Source organism: Gopherus flavomarginatus, chromosome 1 (genome assembly GCF_025201925.1).
Source record: "Gopherus flavomarginatus isolate rGopFla2 chromosome 1, rGopFla2.mat.asm, whole genome shotgun sequence".
Taxonomy (NCBI): domain Eukaryota; kingdom Metazoa; phylum Chordata; order Testudines; family Testudinidae; genus Gopherus; species Gopherus flavomarginatus.
Genome location: NC_066617.1, coordinates 321,742,637 through 321,761,935, shown reverse-complemented (window position 1 = coordinate 321,761,935; position 19,299 = coordinate 321,742,637). Strand labels below are relative to the sequence as shown.

The window sequence follows — 19,299 nt, the reverse complement described above, 5'->3', positions numbered from 1 at the left end:
TTCCTCCTCCTCTCTCCTGTGATAGCATATTTGTAGGGGATATACACAGTTAATGCTAGTAGATATTCACTATTTAACACCCCAAGAAGGCAAAAACCCTACTACATTGCTGCTAATATACCCTAGAATGGAAGAGGGAATATATTCCGTCTTGACCCCAAATCTATTTATTAGTATTTGTGAATAAAAGTCATAATGGTTTTCTGTCATAAGGCCTTTCAATGAATACCCACCAATGTTAACATGAATCATTCTTCGAGTAACAGTTTAATTTCATCTTGCAGATGACCTATAAAGATTTAAAAAGAGAGGTAGGGGCTTGTTTGTTTCTTTATACTTAGGGTTGCTAACTTTCTATTTGCAGAAAACTGAACGCCCTTGCCCTTCCCTGTCCTTTTCCTGAGGCCTTGCCTCTGCCCCACCCCTTCTCCAAGACCATGCCCCCCTGTACACTCCATCTCCCCTCATTATGTTGCTTGCTCTCCCCCACCCTTGCTCATTCACTCATATTTACCGGGCTTGGTCCAAGGGGTTGGACTGCAAGATGGGGTGAGGGCTCCGGCTGGGGGTGTGGGCTCTGGAGTGGGGCAGGGAATGAGCAGTTTGGAGTGTAGGAGGGGGCTCCGGGCTGGGACAGGAGGTTGGTATGTGGGAGGGGATTCAGGGTGCAGGCTTCAGGTAGCGCTTATCTGAGGTGGCTCCCAAAAGCGGTGACATTTCTCTCTGGCTCTTAAGTGGAAGCGTGGCCAGGTGGCTCCATGTACTGACCCTGCCTGCAGGCGCTGCCTCTGCAGCTCCCATTGGCTGTGGTTCCCAGCCAATGGGAGCTGCGGAGACAGCGCTTGGGGTGGGGACAGTGCACAAAGGTCCTGTGGTTGCCCCTATACCTAGGTGCCAGAGGGAGATGCCAGCAGCTTCCTGGGAGCTGGGTGGAGCAGGGCAGGCACCCTGGCCTGCCCCACTGTGGGCAGCCAACTGGACTTTCAATGACCTGGGCAGCAGTGCTGACCGGAGCCGCCACGATCCCTTTTCAGCCAGGCGTTCCTGTCTAAAACTGGATGCCTGGCAACCCTGGTTACTATGCTATAAGGAAGGCCTTTGAGGGGTGGGGCTTTAATTTTTATTTGTTACATTAGAAGTTCAGAGGCTGCCTACGCTGGAAGAATCTATGGATGACAGGAGACTGGGTAGGATTATGATATCACAAATATCAGAGCAATGACACAGAATTGAGAGAGGAGGTTATTGGTAGTTGAGAGTTAGTTCCATGATATAACATTCCTCAACTTCAGTCAAGGGTTGAGAAAAATAGAATCTGTTGAGGGGGAAGAGGGCTGAAATCTTCCTAGCATTCTTTCTGCTTCATAAAATAAAATAGGAAATGCACTTATTTTTTCCTTTGCAGGTCACTTTTAACTCTCGCTTACAGGACATTGCCCATAGAAATGTTAATTAATCTTTGGAGGAAAAAAATTGCTCTATAAATTAATTAAATTAACACTTTTGTAAACATTTCTATTTGTTTGCCTGTTTCTGTTTAGTTCAAGTTCTGTTTGTAATCCCCTCATATACCGTAAGACAGTCCTATATTAAAGTTTTTTCTCTAAATGATATTTTACGCCTCAGATCTTCTCATCGTTACTTTAAGCACTCCATACCTTAAATCAACTGAATAGCTCTTCTTTGTATAGTGATTGCTATTAAGAAAGCACAATGATTCTAAGTACAGTACAGGGAAATACTGTGGTATCAGATGCCACAGTGTGTTGACTGTGGGTAAATGTTAGTTTTTTCATAGTTATGCCTGCACCTTCTGTGTATTCTTTTTATCGTACCCCTTTTTGTCTAGCAGACTTGGCATACCAGATTTTTGGTAAAGTATTGACTGGAAAATATTTCAGCCAATTTTACCCATTTAATTTCTCAGAACTACAAATGTTCTGAGCTTCTTAACTGATCTTTGGGTAAGGTAGTTCGTTTCCATTTTGGGCTTATTCCTTTTTGTAAAGCTTTTTATGCCTGAATTCACCTGAATATTTATTCTAACTGTCTGATCTCTGGAAATAGTTTAAAAGCTGTTCTTTGCCTCCCTCCATTTCCAAAAGGTAGAACTTAATTTCCATGTTTTAAAAAGTGTATATGTGGCAATGATAAATTGCAAATCAGAAGCTGTTGGCTATATCTAACGCACTGAAAATATAAACATGTTGCTTCAATTGAGAGTCAAGTCATGATTTTGTTTGTTTGTTTGCTTTGGGGCTTTGTGGGGGGATTGCTTGGTTTCTGTCATTTAATTAGCCGAAGGGTGGGATTTACAGTTCAGGTGATTCAGTAATATACCTGCAGTAATTAATATTATGAATTATATGGTTCTATTAAGGCAAATACTACATTGTAAAATGAACTAAGCAATAGTTTACTGAGATGGAGAAAATGCTATTCAGTCATTCAGAGACACTAGATGTCCCCCAACATCCTCTATTTCTTGTAGTTTTTACAATATGCCACAAATGTCACATGGATATAACTTCATCTTAGAAAAGTATTCTTCACTAAGGTCTTTAGGACAATTATTTAAAAAACAAAATATTAAAACAAGCTGTCACATTCCAAGTCATCATGTCACAGTCAAAATCCGATTATCACCATGTCACAGGGCAAGTTTAGATTTTAGACCTCTATTAGTATGTCTCAAGTGCACCCTTTTGGCAACAGATTTCAGTACCTTGACTCCTCTCTTCAGTGTACCCATGCACTCCTACCACTCTTTGGCTGGATTTCTGGGCACAGTCATCCTGTTTCCAAACTGTCTTAACTGGACATGCCCAACTGGGTTTGACATCTGCAAGCCCTTTTCCTCTGGCAGCCTGTGACAGTGACTAATTATAGTAAAAACAGCTTCCTGAAAACAAAGCATTTTTTATTTATCCAAAGGGTATATAGCAGGCAGAGCAAAGGGTAAAAACAATAAAGGCCTATATGCCTATTTTCCCTTATCTAAACCTTAATGTTTCCTTGAAAGCTTTTGTAAATTCTTTTCATCCCAGTTACCTTCACCTCTGGGATGGGAGAGACAGCCTGCTTACTGCTGTTTCTATGTTTCTGTTAGCATCTCCTTCCTGTACAGCTTCTGACAACCCACCTTCCTTTTTTAGGGCAACATCTTTTAGGATTTTAATATCCCCTTTGATCCTAAACTCAGGTCTGGAATGAAGCAAACCTTTCCAGGCTGGTTGAAGTCAGGTAGGGATGTTCCCCAATTAATAGCTTCTCCATTGTTTCCTCAAGGGCCATTGGTATTCTCTCAAGAGTGTATTACCTTTGTCATTGTTTACTTTCCTCCCATATAACCTCTTTTGAGTTAGGTCCTTCCAGTCAGGCAAGAGAATACCAAGGAGGTAAACTGAGGTGCATATAGAATTAGGGATTTGGAGCTGTGCTCCGGCTCTGCTCCAGGCAAAAACCTGCAGCTCCACTGCTCCAGAGCTGCTCCAAGCTTGAGCTCCGGGCTCCACTCCAAAGCCCTGTATAGGATGACCAGACAGCCAGTGTGAAAAAATGACAGGGTATATGAGTGATGTAGTAGGGTCCTATATAAGAAAAAGCTCCTAGTATCAGGATGTTTGGTCACCCTAGGTGTATGTGATACTTATTTAATACACACACACACACCTCACAAACTTATAATGAATATGGCTTTATCATTCTGATGATAGCTTGTCTCATACAATGGTGTGAAAATATTTTAGCCTGTGGAATTTATTTTTAGGATCATTGAGAACAAGAGGTAAGACTCATTTTTATTTTGTTTGTTTTTCTCCAGAACTGCTATTTAATGTTTGTAAAAGAGCTTTTGAGAATGAAAAGTGCTATATAAAATATTAATATGTAGCTTTGCAGAGTTCACTCATCTATAAAAATAATTAAATCAGCAGTGAAATTAGGAGGAAGGAACATTTTTCTTTTGAACCTTTTTTAAATTATATATATTTGTGATTTTCAGGCCATTTCATTTTATGTTACATTGTACTTTGATCTGTGGTTTCCCTTCATTTTTATGTTAAAATACATTCTAATTTGTAACATACGACTGTCTAATTTAGCAGTAGACATAAATTAATTGTAAATATGCAGAGCAATGTCAAAAACTTATAGCCTCATTAGCATAGTGAATCATTCTGTTATTTATATGTTAAAGCTCTTAATTTTTTTAATGGATAAGATTTATTACTTACTTTTAAAATAGACTGACATGACAGGAAACACCACTGAATTTAAAATCTATAAAATTTGTATTTTTCAAACTGAAATAAAATCTAAATTTCTTTTGGTAACAGGTGCAGTGGATTCAGGATCTTCCTCTTCCTCTTCATCCTCTAGCTTTGTGAATGGTGCTACCAGTAAAAATCTTCCGGCTGTACAAACTGTTGCTCCAATGCCAGAAGATTCAGCTGAAAACATGAGGTGTGCATACTTTATAATTTTATTTTAGTTGTCTTTCTCATGGCACAACAAAATCACACAGGCAATAACCAAAATAATGCAGAAATGAAATTTATAAAATATCCTGGGAGGATGCACAATAGTTATTAAAATAACTGAAACATACTGCTAGCCTTGAAGTGAGTTCAATTTTATATATTTATTTATTTTATTATTTTCTAGATATTGGCTTAATTAATCACAACGCTGCAGTAGTGTTTTAAGTGGTGATGTTAGTCATATGGCACAATGCATTAGTGGAAGGCCCTCAGAGACTATGGTGGTGAGGGTAGTATAAGCACCTACATAGACTTGAATAGAATTATACTTCCACAACAAAATCCCAATTGGTGGTATACACCAATAAATGTGCTAGTTTGGAATGTTAGAATGGGAGGAAGGCTGGTCCAGTGATTGCAGCTATGGGCGATCTGGATTCAATTTCCTGCTTTTTCAGATATTCTTTGTGACCTGAGCAAATCAGTTAGTCTCTGTGCCCGACTTGCCTATCTGTGAAATGGGGATAATAATACTTCCCTACCTCACAGAGAAGTTATGTGCTCTGATATATGTGAGGTCCTCAGATACAACAGCGATGACAACTATATGAGTATCTAAGATGGGTAGAACATATAATCATGTCAAGATATGTTGTTAATATGATCTTCAACAAAACAATAGTTAATATAGTCAGTCATACAAAATAATATCTTTAAGTGCTAAAATGTTAGTGTTACATTTCACTGAAAAAATGTTGCTTTAAAATAAGTTGTTTAAAATAGTTTCAGGCGCTAATACTTTATTAAAAGCGTTGACCAATGTTTTACAACATTTGTCTAAAGTTTACCACATTTAATATTGTTAATAAGAAAATTCCATACAAAACTTCTAAAAGCCCACATTGCCAAGTAGAAACAGAAACCTTTGCAGAAAAAAATTACTCACTGTATAATAGAAAGGATAAAACCAGTCTTTGAAGTGCTCAGATACCAAACTATGTCAAATCTTATAATTAAAGCTGGTCTTCTAAGGAGTTTATTTTTGAACCATTTTAACCAGTGCAGCAGTCATAATGTTTTCTACTAGCACATTAGAAACAATATTGTTGCAATGCTTATTAAGAAACATTTTGGATCCAGAATATATCCTAGAACTTTATTTTTAACAAGAAATGAAGTGTTTTGACGTTATTGGAACAAAACAGGTTTGATGCTATAGAAACAAAGTTATGGTTTTTATTATTCTAAAATGTTTGGAATTTCATTCCTGTGGGAAATTTCAAAATTTTGACTTTTCATTCTCATTTGGAACAAAAATAAATTTCAAAATGTTGGAATTTCCCATGGAACAGAAATTCCATGTTCTGACCAGTACCAGTTCTAATGCTGCAGCTTTAAAACTGTTAGTATAACTGAAAAAGTAAGAGAAGCGTTTTTGTCACCACTTCAGAGCATTGGATCCATGTCCCCTACTTCCATCCATGTGCCGATTCTGAATGATAGTAGAGGCTGCTAGTCGTATTTTCTTTTAATTCTATGATTGATTCCTATGGGATTGTCCTGTCTTTTTTCACCACTTACATGATTTGCCATAATAAAATCATTGTGCAAAGCAGTGAATGGAGGGAGAGCCAGTGTAGCAGGCAGGCCTACTGACATAAACTGATTGGTTGTCTGGCTATGCTGAAAGAATGACAGGAGACATTAGATACGGGTATAGTAGGCCACAACTTCATTATTAGATGTCTGGGACTAACCCGGTGGATAAAATGTGCAGAGCAGGTGAAAACCCCCACAATTCACTGGAGTGGGGGAGGGAGAGAGTGCTTTTTCAATATACAGTATATATTATAGCAGCACCTAGAGGTTCCAAATGGAATTGAGACCCCCATTGTGCTTGAAGCTGAATTTACACAGAAATAAGTCTCTGCTGCAAACAACTTAAAATCTAAGTAGACAAGATTGAACTAGCATGAGAGGGAGGGTGAAGTGAGTTGCCCAAGACCACACTGCTGGTCTATAATAGAGATTGGAATAGAACCCACACCTCCTGACTCCCAGTCCAGTGCTCTGTCAATTTAAACTAAAATACACTGGAATATAAGGTTGTTTGTTTAATTTTTCTTGTTTATTTAAAATGTGTATAAATGAGCTTATTGTAAGTCTTGGCTCTTGTTTAGAGTTCTTGGAGAGCTATAGAAGTCACAAGGAATAGTTTTAATACCTGAAAGCTGAATAATTGAATTGCCAGATGAAAAACAAATTATTGATTCTAGTGACTGATGACCACTGAAAGTTGTACATTTATGACAGTGTTATTTCTGTGTAGAAAAGATAAAATTGTAGAACATCTACCAGGATGCAGCTTAGCCTCTTTGAGTCTGAAGTCCAACTGAGGATATAAATGCAAATACAATGGCAGTCATCACTGTGTGTTTGAAAAATCTTCCATTTTAGTGAGTTGCACACTTTTTAGATTAAGTAGATTCTCTTGACTACCATTTAATACAGCGTTGCTTTCTCCAAGTTTAAACTGGTGGATCTGCCATATAATAAATCCTTACTGAAAAAGGTAAGTTTTTTAGATAGAATTTTGGAGTCATTGTTAAGGAAACATATAGGTCTTGAGAATCTGGATTTTTATTTAGCTCAAAGCATATTGCAAAAGGAAATATTCCAGGACAGATGGTTAGCTTCCCTGGAGAGAGAGTACTCTGAATAAAAGTATATTTAATAAAAGCTGCCATAGCCATTCTTGGTAGGTTTAATCAACTCTGACAGGCAATCCATCTAAGCCTGGAAGTTGTACAGGTTGAGGTAAACTAACTGCATACCTAATTTTCTCCCCAGTTACTTTTCCATCTAGTAAAACCTTTAATACGGGTCACCTTTGTGTAGCTGGCATTTTGCCAGTTAGTCATTTAGTTTGTTTTTCTGTCTTCCTCTTTGGGATGTATAACCTTCTAGATAATTTAAAGAAAACCTCTTCAATCCTTCTTTGTGACTGTATGATTAAAATTGATTATTAATTGTAGAGGTGAATTTATTACATACTTCCTGTGTAATCAACCATACTAATAAGTAGTGAGACCTCTCCCCAGGGTGACACTTTTTGCTTTGGGGAAAAAGTTATCAAGTCTCTGCATTTAATAATAATCTTCATTTCAATCTACTTGATTCTGTCTTAAAACATACATTTCCAGTCTAAATTTTCCAGACTTTCCCCCAAATTTCTGGGTTGTGTTTCTTTCAATCTGCAAAGTTAAGAAATTATTAATTTTCAAACTTTAAAACCTTCCTAGATTGTTACTGGGAAGCCTCCAGAGATGTGTTAATTTTGTGATTCAATATACTGTGGGCAGTAAATGTCTTGTCTATGTAAGGAGTAGTATGTAATCTCCATATTTTATAATTTCCTATTATAATCAACTCTAGGTTAATAATGTTACATAGGGGAGAATGATCTGAGAAGGTTCTGTATTCTTATAAATCTATTCAAGTGACCAGTGGAATGCAGGTTATTGAGACTATTTTGTTGATGCGTGAAATTAGTTCATTTTCTATAATGCCATCCTGAAGAGTTTTGTATGACCTATAGCTCGAAATGGAGACCAGTGATTGGGAGAAAGCTTCAGTTACTTTTGATCATGGATAGGGAACTCAGTCCTCTGTACTACTTCAGGCAAATGTTTACTTATTCTACCTGCTGGCAGCAATTTGGGGTGCACTTTGGCTCCTGCTGAAGTCAATGACAAACCCCTATTCACTTCAGAGAGAGCAGGAACAGTCTCTTTATTAGTTGACCCACTTAATCAAACAGGGATCCTGTCTATCACATCTGTATACGTACTTTTGAGGCCCTCATCATTCTAATATCTGAACAACTTCAGAAGAGAAGAACTGGATGGTACAAGGTATTTTTAATATGATGCAGAGTCTTTCATGTGAATGTCAGACAATTCAAATACTTTAAATTTGATCCACTGTTGAATTGGACTAAACTGGGGGGGGGGGAAAAAGGATTAGAGAATTTCCAATTTGTCCTGAACATCTGCAAATTGAGTGGAAAAGGCAGCATCAAGTTACTGCAAAACACTCTTAAAAGTCCCTTATTTCAGAAGTGAAGAGGGATTATATTTACTCCCTACATGGGGTTTCCTTATTACTGCACATTGTACTCTGAGCTATTCTAGCTTCACAGAATAGGTAAGTGGCTGTTGCAGGCAGCTGCAGCACCAGAATAGCCTGTCTCACTGCCACTTTACTGCTGTGTGTGTGTTTGGGTAGGGGAACAGCCAGCAAGGCACACACTCCCTTGAAAATATATTTTGTATCTTTGTGGAGGCCAGCTTAATTTGACAACCCCGTGAGGAGTGAAGATACCAGGAGTCTGCTAATCAGTTAAACTTGAAGAACCCAGAGAGGCATCTGTCAAAGTCATCAAGAACAATGTCAAGTAACAGGCCACAAAATCTCCCATCCCTATTATGTGGCTAGATCAGGAGAGTTCATATACATTTCAAAACTTGCAAACATCAGCTTTGTACACTCAAATTTCACTTGAAGTTTTCAAGGTGAAGTGAACTCCAAACTCAGGAGTTGTGAACATGTCTACAGTGAAACAAATAAATAAAAATTGGTGGGGTTCTGCACTGTTCTGTTTTTTTTGTTTCCTTATCTCTAGCAGCAACTGTAGAGTTCTTCAAATCCAGTATCTGAATTTCAGCTAGTACAAACAGCAGTGCAATGCACTGCAAGAAAAGAATCAAAATGATTTTGAGTTGTTGGAAGAGAGCTTCTGATCTGTATTAATGTCATCTGGTTTATGTTGTTTATTATAAGTTAAAGACTTTCATATGAACTTTATTTATATATAGTTCTATATGTAGTGGATGCCTTTGAAAACTCAGAATTCATCATTCCAGATATCATCAATAATTTTAGTTTCTTCCTGTACTTAAAATGTCAGCACTTAAATAATTAAGAACAATAATGTTCTCAGTGCTGTAAAAGAAAATGGTTTTTGCCCCCAACGGCATGCAGTCCGAAGACACAGACTACTAAATGCCCAAAAGAGGAAAAATCTAGTTTCCTGTTGTGTTTTTAAACTAATGATTCATCTGTTGTGGTAAACACTGAATACTTTGAATCTTTAGTACAGATTTGAAAGAGGAGAAGGAAATAGCTTGTCAAGCCACTGATGGGGAGGGGAGTTACATGCATGGTAAGCCCAAGGGACTACAATAACTCAGTCACGATGAAATAGCACATGTTGACTATTTAATAGCACCTGATAAACTTGGAACTCTAGACCAGTGGTGCCCAAACTTTTCCTGTTGTGCCCCACTTACCAGTAATGGATTCTGTCCATGCCCCACCCTCCATAACTGCACAGTTGGTTCAGTAGTGGAGCTTGGGCTGAAGACAGAGCTGGGGGCAGAAATGGGTAATGGGGGGGATCTCGGGCTAGAGGCAGAGCTGGCTGAGGGGGGAGAGGGAATGAGGGCAGAGCTGGGCTGGGGGTGGAGTGGAGCTTTGGCTGAGGGCGGAGCTGGGCTGGGGGCAGAGTAGTGCTGGGTGGTGCTCCCTCACTGCGCCCCATGGGGGCTGGCCTAGGCCCTGCCGTGTGCCCCCTGAAGGTTCTGCTCTAGACAAAGGATTATTACTTAATATTTATGTTAGGGTAGCACCTAGAAGTTTGCACAACAGTAGGTTGTGTACAAGCAGATACTGAGAAATAATCCCTGCTCCAAAAGGCTTACCATCTAAATAGACAAGCCAGAGAAAGGGAAAGTATGAAAACAGAGGTGCAGAAAGGTGATATGACTTACCCAAGGTTACACAGCTAGTAAGTGGCAATGCCAGTAAGTAGAATCCAGGTCTCCTGACTCCCATCCCTATCACGTGCTCCATTTTGCCTAACATCTCAAAGCTAGATTTTGTTGTCTGAAAGTTTATCAAGAAAGCAAGAATATTTGTATGAGGTGGTCTTAATCATTAAAAATTCTCCTTCATGCTTCTGAAGTTTGGGAAAAATTATGAAATACTGAGAGTGCAAATTGTTGCTGCAGAGCAACTGCCAGTGCACATTCGTGCATATTTTAGAGATATTTAAAATGCAGTTATTGATAGATACTCTGTTCACTTGTGTAATACAAAATACAGAATAAACAGTACAACAAAGACAAATTATATTAGACTCTTCATTATGGAAGGTGATATAAAGAGAACAATTAATTTCTGTGAAATCAGGTACATCCAGTTTGGCTATTTCAGTATTGAGAGTTCTTGCCTCATGGATGTGAAAGATCATTTGGGAAAAAACAATTGCACACAATGAGAACACTTAAAAGTTGGACATTTTCCATGCTGCAGTATTTTCACCTTTTAATTAAATTGTCTGTATTTTAAAGGTAAACTCATTGAGGTTTATATCTTACCATAAGTTTTTGTAGTAAAATCATGGTCTTTTCTTTTTTTTTTAAGCACAACAAACATACATCATTAGTTGAGATGATAGATGAAGAGGACTTGCATTTTGATGCCTGGGGTTCTCTCATCATCCCTAAAAAATTAGAATAAAATGTTTTCTATTTTGTATTGATTTATAAGTCCTGCTAAGTTAGTGAGACATCATTTTCCTGAGCTGGACATGAGTGTTACAATTTCTTTGCTAACATAAATAATGCTTTTTAAACACTGTATTGATGATCAAATTGCAGTCATTCCATTATCAGAAGACACACTGATACTTATTGCCTTAATTAGTAAATAGACATAATGTAATATCATTTAATTGCTGATATTTATTTGCCTTCAATTTACATGCTTTCTTTTCAACAGCATCACTGCAAAGCTTGAAAGAGCTTTAGAAAAAGTGGCCCCACTCCTGCGTGAAATTTTTGTAGACTTCGCCCCTTTCTTGTCACGTACGCTGTTGGGCAGTCACGGACAAGAACTGCTGATTGAAGGTACTGAACCATTATTAAATTACTAATATTTTGGCTATATGCACATGAGCTGTGAATTAATCTTTCCTTTTCAGAGGAAGTTATATAACTATTTAGTGGTGCATTAAGAAATTTAGGTAGATATTGTTTCATTTCCTGTAACGTATTTTCTATTTGAGTAATGCCTGTGGAGTCATGAAAATTGACTACTTTTGTTCCCAGTTTCTTGATTTGTTTTTTTAAGTGGCACCCTGGGTACATAAACAAGCTGTTCATCCTGGCTTCCAAACAAACACAACATACTTAACTTTAATTTATATATATTAACTTTAAAATACTATAAATACTGTAAGTCACTCAGTCTGATTTTTAAGAGACTAGAAAAATGAGAGAGCAGATCAAAATAATTGAACCTGGGACAAAAAGGAAGGAGACTGTGTGCTAAGATAGATAATGTATGGAGATAGAAATGGAAGATTCCATGATAAGTAACCCTTCTTACTCACCATCATGTGCAGATGAATTTACATAGGCAAATCGCTACCTTATTTTACATATTTTGCAACATGGGCTGGGTTGGGGAGGTTGAAGTGTAGTTATTATTGAATGGAACATTCTCAGAACCTTTTAAAAGGCTTTTAGTTCATATTTACATATTGTCCTGATTTCCTAGTGGTCATAAAGTGTTAGGAAGCGAAATGAATAGACTTCCTACACTATTTTTATTCACAATATGTAAATAGTTACTCTTTGCAATGAACAAAGATATTCATGCAAAGCAGCAGAGTTTATACATAACAATCTACATAAGGGCTATTGTGAAAAACATAACTTTGTGTTCAAATTCTCCAGCCAGACTCCTCCTCCTGCTGCACATGTACCACCCAAATACTAATACGTAATTCTCCCGCTGCCCAGAGCCAACACCCCCCACTACATGCCCTTCTTCTATCCTTAATGCTCAGTGTATTTGAGTCTGATGATTCTGGTTGTTGGGCAATTGGCCTTATGTTTGTTGTCCGGCTATACCAAAAAAAGGACAGGAAATACTTGATATGATTTTAATCAGGCTGCAACTTTGTTATTAAATGTTTTGGACTACCTGGCAAATAACAGTATACAGTGCAGGTAACTCCATGTTCATTCAATAACTATCCAAAGGGCTTCTGTCAGCCATCCCCTCCCTCCTTTTTTTTTTTTTTTCATCCGGGTCCCCCTACCAACCCATTGCTGGGACCTTACCATCGCCCTTCTCTCATAGGAAGGTGGTCTATAAGAAAGGAGAGTTGGCTCTCTGCTGTACCATTCATAGGAGCCCCGAACACACACACACCCTTTAACCAACACCTCCTTTTTTAAGTCCTTTATCAAGCCGTTTATCTGGTCACTGTACACCTTCCCTATGGAGTTTCTGCACTGGACATCTGCCCCACAGTTACATAATGAGTTGCAACATATAGCGTAACTCCCTTCATGCCTCACATTAACAATGTCCTCCCTGAACCCAGTGTGGGGAAGATGAAAACTCCACCAATCTGGTGATGAAGGAAACATTTCTTCCCAGCCCCCCTATAAAGGGGTGACTAGCGTAATGCCTAGCAGGTCCTAACCAATCCGAGTACTTTGCCACCTAGAGGGGGCAGGGGATGGGTGCTGCCTCACCTGCTCTGTGGAAGAGGGCTTCTCTGGCCTGGCCCTGCCCTTTACAACCCTTCTAGTCCCAGGGGATGAGTCACCATCACCCGTCTCACCCATTCCCCACTTTTGCAGCGGTTCTGACCTCTTCTTCTTCGAGTGATTGCTCATATCCATTCCAGGTAGGTGTGCGCGCCGCGCGTGCACGTTTGCCGGAAACTTTTTTACCCTAGCAACTCCAGTGGGCCGGCAGGTCGCCCCCTAGAGTGGCGCCACTATGGCACTTGATATAGACCCCTGCCGGCCCGCCTGCTCCTCAGTTCCTTCTTACTGCCATGTCGGTTGCTGGAACTGTGGAGTGCGGCTTGCTGTCCTCCACGTACCTAGCTCTCTTGTACACTGTTCGTAGTCGTAGTTGTAAATAGTTTTATAGACAGTTTAAAGTAGTATATTAGTTAGTTGTTTATTGTATATAGTTGTATAACTTGTTCGCGGGTGGGCCGTTGCCCTTCCCAGCGGCCGGCACCGGGCTCATGCCTGGTTCACCAGGCTTCAAGCAGTGCTCGGCATGCAAGAAGCCGATGCCGACCAGCGATCCCCACGACGCGTGCCTCAAGTGCCTGGGGGAATCGCACATCATTGAGAAGTGTCGTATATGCAAGGCCTTTAAGCCTCGCACAAAGAAGGAGAGGGATCAAAGACTCCGCGCTCTCCTAATGGAAGCGGCACTGACTCCGGTACCGGCGGCTCAACCGGCCACTTCTGCTCCGGCACCGCACCGCGCCGGCACCGGCAAGACTCCCCGGCACCGTCCATCCCCGGCACCGTGAGCAGATCCAAGACCCTCGACGTCTGCAACACCATCTAGGCAGGCTCGAGTGGAACGCCCGGCACCTAACTTGGCCGCGGCAACGCCTGCAGGGCTGCTGTCGACTCCGGGTCCGGAAGGTCCGTCGAGTCCGGCCCCTCCTAGCTCCCCCTTGAGATCAGGGGTCGAGCTGTTAGTCCCATCTACGCCAGAGACCTTTGCCTCGGCACGGGACTTGATAGCGCTCACGGAGCCATCGCAGCCTCAAACCATGGCACCCCCGGGACGGGTAACCTCCAGAGGCAAACCGATGCTGAGAGCGCTGTCTCCGGAGTCCAGGCACCGATCGCCCCAGAGACGTGAATGCTCGCGCTCTGGGCGCCGCTCGCAGTCCCAGCACCGTTCTCCTCGGCGGTACCGGTCGCACTCGCGGCGCCGATCAGCATCTGCACGGCCCCAGTCTGGCTCCTCTTACCACCGGCACCGAGACTCTAGGAGCCGTTCACCTCGGTGTTCAGCTCCTCGGTCGACCTCCCGGCACCGAGCCGGTGGTAGGTCCCGATCCCGGTCGACCTCCCGGCACCGCGTCGGTGGCAGGTCCCGGTCCCCACTGCCATCCCGGCACCGCGCTGAACAAAGATCGCGGTCCCGCTCTCGGCACCAACCTCGAGGCAGATCCCGATCCGGATCCCGGCACAGACTACCACACCGTTCCCGGTCCCGATCCCGGCACCGGTACGACTCGCGGTACCGATCCTCGGCACCGAGGAGATCGTCGGCATCGGCATATAGAGAGGTCTATCAAACTGGCTCGGCGCCTCTGTGGCCTTCAAGGGAACCATCCGTGTCCTTTCAGGCAGAGAGCGCCTATACTCTGGGCCAGGACAGACACTCGGCCCTGTTTCAGGACCCTCCACCTCAGGAACGAGGGCCTCAACAGTGGGGGTTTTGGACCCCATGGGCGTACCGCCAAGCCCAGGGTCCGCAACATATCGCTCCCCGCCCTGCGGCGGAAGGCCGGCCACCAGAGGCAACAGTGTCTAGACCCCCTCCCTCCCCGGAAGCAGAAGACAGGTCCAGCCACCAGGACCCAGAGCTCCCTCCAGTGATGGAGGTGCAGCCCCAGACAGAACCCCCCGTGGATGCTCTGTTGCCAGGGGTTTCCTCGTCATCTTCCCCTGATGAGGCAGTGGCGGGTACCTCGTCCTCCAGCCCTCCCCCTCTGGATCTTAGGGCACACCAGGACCTCCTCCGACGCGTGGCACAGAACCTGGACATTCAAGCAGAGGAGGTCTCTGAAATCGAGGACCCTGTGGTGAGCATCCTCTCCGCCGATGCGCCCACCAGAGTGGCCCTGCCTTTCATCAAGACTATTCAGGCCAACGCCGCTACTATCTGGCAGTCACCGGCCTCCATCCCTCCGACCGCTCGAGGAGTGAAAAGGAAGTACATGGCCCCCTCGAAGGGCTATGAATACTTGCATGTTCACCCGACACCCTGCTCCCTTGTGGTCCAGTCGGTGAACGACAGGGAGCGCCATGGTCAAGAGGCCCCGGCGCCCAAGTCTAAGGAGGCGAGGCGGATGGACCTCCTGGGCCGCAAGGTCTATTCAGCGGGGGCGCTACAGCTCAGGGTCTCGAACCAGCAGGCCCTCCTTAGCCGCTGCTCCTTTAACTCTTGGGTGGCGGCGGGAAAATTTGTAGAGCTGTTACCGCAGGACGCCCGTCAGGAATTTACCACCATTCTGGATGAGGGCAAAAAGGTAGCGAGGACCTCACTACAAGACTCCTTAGATGCTGTGGATTCGGCCGCTCAGACCCTTGCCTCGGGGCTTACGATGCGCCGCATTTCCTGGCTTCAGGTCTCTGGCCTTCCGCCAGAGCTCCAGCATACTATCCAGGACCTCCCCTTCGAAGGCCAAGGCCTGTTTTCTGCTAAGACAGACCCCAGACTAAAGGACCTTAAAGACAATAGGGTCATAATACGGTCTTTGGGGATGCATACGCCTGCGACACAGCGCAGGCCATTCCGGCAGCAGAACCAACAGCAGCAGCGTCGGCCGTATCCTCAGTTCTGTCCGCGGCAGGACCTCAATAGGTGCCGCGGCAGGAACAACCGACGCAGACAGTCGGGTGGCCAAACGGGGCAAAACCAAGGCTCCGCCAAGGCCCCTCCCGGACCCAAGCCTTCATTTTGAAGGTGCGCCCGAGGGCGCAGTACCAGTTTCCCCTCCGGATCCTTCCCCGCAGTTTTCCAACCGTCTTTCATTTTTCCTCCCGGCGTGGACCCAAATAACATCGGACCATTGGGTCTTGCGCACCTTGCAGGCCGGTTATCACCTGCAGTTTTCATCGCCCCTCCCCCCACCCACCACCCTCGTCCCTCTTCAGGGACCCCTCTCACAAGCAATTCCTCTGTCAGGAGGTGCAGACGCTCCTCCTCAAGGGAGCCATAGAGGAGGTTCCAGAGAGCGAGAAGGGCAAGGGGTTTTATTCCCGCTACTTTCTAATCCCCAAGTTCAAGAGGGGCCTCAGGCCTATCCTCGACCTGCGGGAACTCAACAAGTATATGGTGAAGTTGAAGTTCCGTATGGTATCCCTTGGAACCATCATCCCATCCCTGGATCCCGGAGACTGGTACGCTGCCCTCGACATGCAGGACGCTTACTTCCATATCGCCATATCCCCCCAGCACAGGCGTTTCCTCCGCTTTGTGGTCGACCGCCAACATTATCAATTTGCGGTCCTCCCGTTTGGCCTCTCTACGGCCCCGAGGGTGTTCACGAAATGCATGGCAGTCGTCGTAGCATACCTTCGGCGCGGCTGCATTCACGTGTTCCCCTACCTCGACGACTGGCTGATCCGGGGCACATCGGAGCTGCAGGTCCGCCACCACGTCCGCAGGATCAGCAGCCTCTTTGCTGCCCTAGGCCTCGTGATCAGCGTGGACAAGTCTACTCTGCTCCCCATGCAGAGAATAGAGTTCATCGGGGCCGTTCTGGACTCTACCCTGGCCAGGGCCTTGCCACCCTTGCCCAGGTTCCAGTCGCTGTCGGCCATCATTCTGCGCTTGCAGGCGGCCTTGCTGACCTCTCTAAGAACATGTCTGGCCCTCCTGGGACATATGGCGGCCTGTACGTTCGTGACAGCGTATGCCCGACTCCGCATGAGGCCTCTTCAATCTTGGCTCGTCGCGCAGTACCGGCCGGCCAAACATTCATTGGACACAGTTGTCACCGTTCCCCAAAGGGTGCTGGACTCCCTTCAGTGGTGGCTGGACCAGTCCGTAGACTGTGCGGGGCTCCCATTCCATCCGCCCCAACCCTCGGCATCCCTGATGACGGACGCCTCAGATCTGGGCTGGGGGGCGCACTGCAGCGCCCGAAGAACTCAGGGCCTGTGGACCCTCAGGAGCTGGACCTCCACATCAACATACGGGAGTTGAGAGCGGTCCGTCTTGCTTGTCAAGCGTTCATCCATCACCTTCAAGGTTGTTGTGTCGTGGTGTTCACCGACAACACGACGACCATGTTCTACATCAACAAGCAGGGCGGCACCAGGTCCTCTTCCCTATGTCTCGAGGCGATACGTCTCTGGGAGTTTTGTGTAGCCCATGCCGTTCACCTTTCCGCCTCCTATCTCCCGGGAGTACGAAACACTCTAGCGGATCGATTTGAGCAGGTCCTTCCGCTCGCACGAGTGGTCCCTCTGCCCAGACGTCGCCCTCTCACTCTTCCAGAGGTGGGGTCGTCCCCGGATGGACCTCTTCGCGTCCAGGGAGAACAGGAAATGACGAACATTCTGCTCCTTTCAGGGTCGGGAGCCCGGATCTATAGCGGATGCCTTCCTGATCCCATGGGTGACCCACCTGTTTTACGCGTTCCCTCCCTTTCCGCTGATACACAGGGTCCTCCTCAAGGTGCGCAGAGACAGAGCTCGTGTGATTCTGATAGCTCCAGCATGGGCCAGACAACATTGGTACCCCATGTTGCTGGACCTCTCAGTAGCCAACCCAGTTGCCCTGCCCCTTCATCCGGACCTGATCACCCAGGACCACGGCAGGCTCTGTCACCCGGACCTTCGGTCTGTGTACCTTACGGCATGGCTCCTGCGTGGTTGACCGGCTCCGAGTTACACTGCTCTACCCCGGTTCGGGAGATTCTCCTGGGCAGTAGAAAGCCTTCCACCAGGGCTACTTACTCGGCTAAGTGGAAGCGTTTCTCCTGTTGGTGTTCGGAGAAAGGTCTTCTCCCTATGGAGATTCCCATCACCACTATTCTGGACTACATCTGGTCCCTCAAGGCCCAGGGTCTGGCGTTATCGTCCCTTCGGGTTCACCTAGAGGCTATCTACACGTTTCATCCTGGAGGGGACGGACGTTCCATCTTCTCCCACCCTATGGTGGCGAGATTCCTGAAGGGACTGGAACGTCTCTATCCACAGATCCGCCCTCCTGCCCCTTCATGGGATCTCAATCTGGTCCTAACTCGGCTCATGGGTCCTCCATTTGATCCGTTAGCTACTTGCTCCCTGCTCTATCTCTCATGGAAGACCGCCTTCCTAGTGGCCATCACCTCAGCTAGACGGGTGTCGGAACTACGGGCCCTCACAGTAGATCCCCCGTATACGGTCTTCCATAAAGACAAGGTGCAGCTGAGACCACACCCCGCCTTTCTTCCCAAGGTGGTCTCAGCTTTCCACATTAACCAGGAGATCTTCCTCCCCGTCTTTTTCCCAAAGCAACAGCTCCACTCGCTAGATGTCCGTCGGGCGCTAGCGTTTTATGTGGACAGGACCAAACCGTTCCGCAAGTCCCCCCAGTTATTCGTGGCGGTAGCGGACCGGGTCAAGGGACTACCGATTTCCTCGCAGAGGATATCTTCCTGGGTTACCTCCTGTATCAGGACCTGTTATGACCTGGCCCATGTTCCGGCGGGCCATGTGACTGCTCACTCCACCAGAGCGCAGGCGTCATCGCTGGCTTTCCTTGCCCGCGTGCCGATCCAAGACATTTGTAGGGCGGCGACCTGGTCATCGGTCCACACATTCGCTTCCCATTACACCCTGGTTCAGCAGTCCAGAGATGATGCGGCCTTTGGCTCTGCAGTGCTCCAGGCCGCGACTTCTCACTCCGACCCCACCGCCTAGGTAAGACTTGGGATTCACCTACCTGGAATGGATATGAGCAATCACTCGAAGAAGAAAAGACGGTTACTCACCTTGTAACTGGTGTTCTTCGAGATGTGTTGCTCATATCCATTCCACACCCGCCCTCCTTCCCCACTGTCGGAGTAGCCGGCAAGAAGGAACTGAGGAGCGGGCGGGCCGGCAGGGGTATATATGAAGTGCCATAGTGGCGCCACTCTAGGGGGCGACCGGCCGGTCCACTGGAGTTGCTAGGGTAAAAAAGTTTCCGGCAAACGTGC

At 45.1% G+C, this 19,299-nt stretch overlaps 1 protein-coding gene across 10 annotated transcripts in view; it reads left to right on the top strand.

Moving 5' to 3' along the window:
• Positions 1–19,299, top strand: part of NBEA (neurobeachin) — an 881,590-nt gene that overhangs the window by 400,848 nt on the left and 461,443 nt on the right. For all 10 annotated transcript variants that reach the window (XM_050937106.1, XM_050937099.1, XM_050937102.1 and 7 more), the window contains 2 exons: positions 4,338–4,464; positions 11,325–11,452. In XM_050937106.1, the coding sequence (XP_050793063.1) occupies positions 4,338–4,464; positions 11,325–11,452 (255 nt within the window). The remainder of the gene's footprint in view (positions 1–4,337; positions 4,465–11,324; positions 11,453–19,299) is intronic.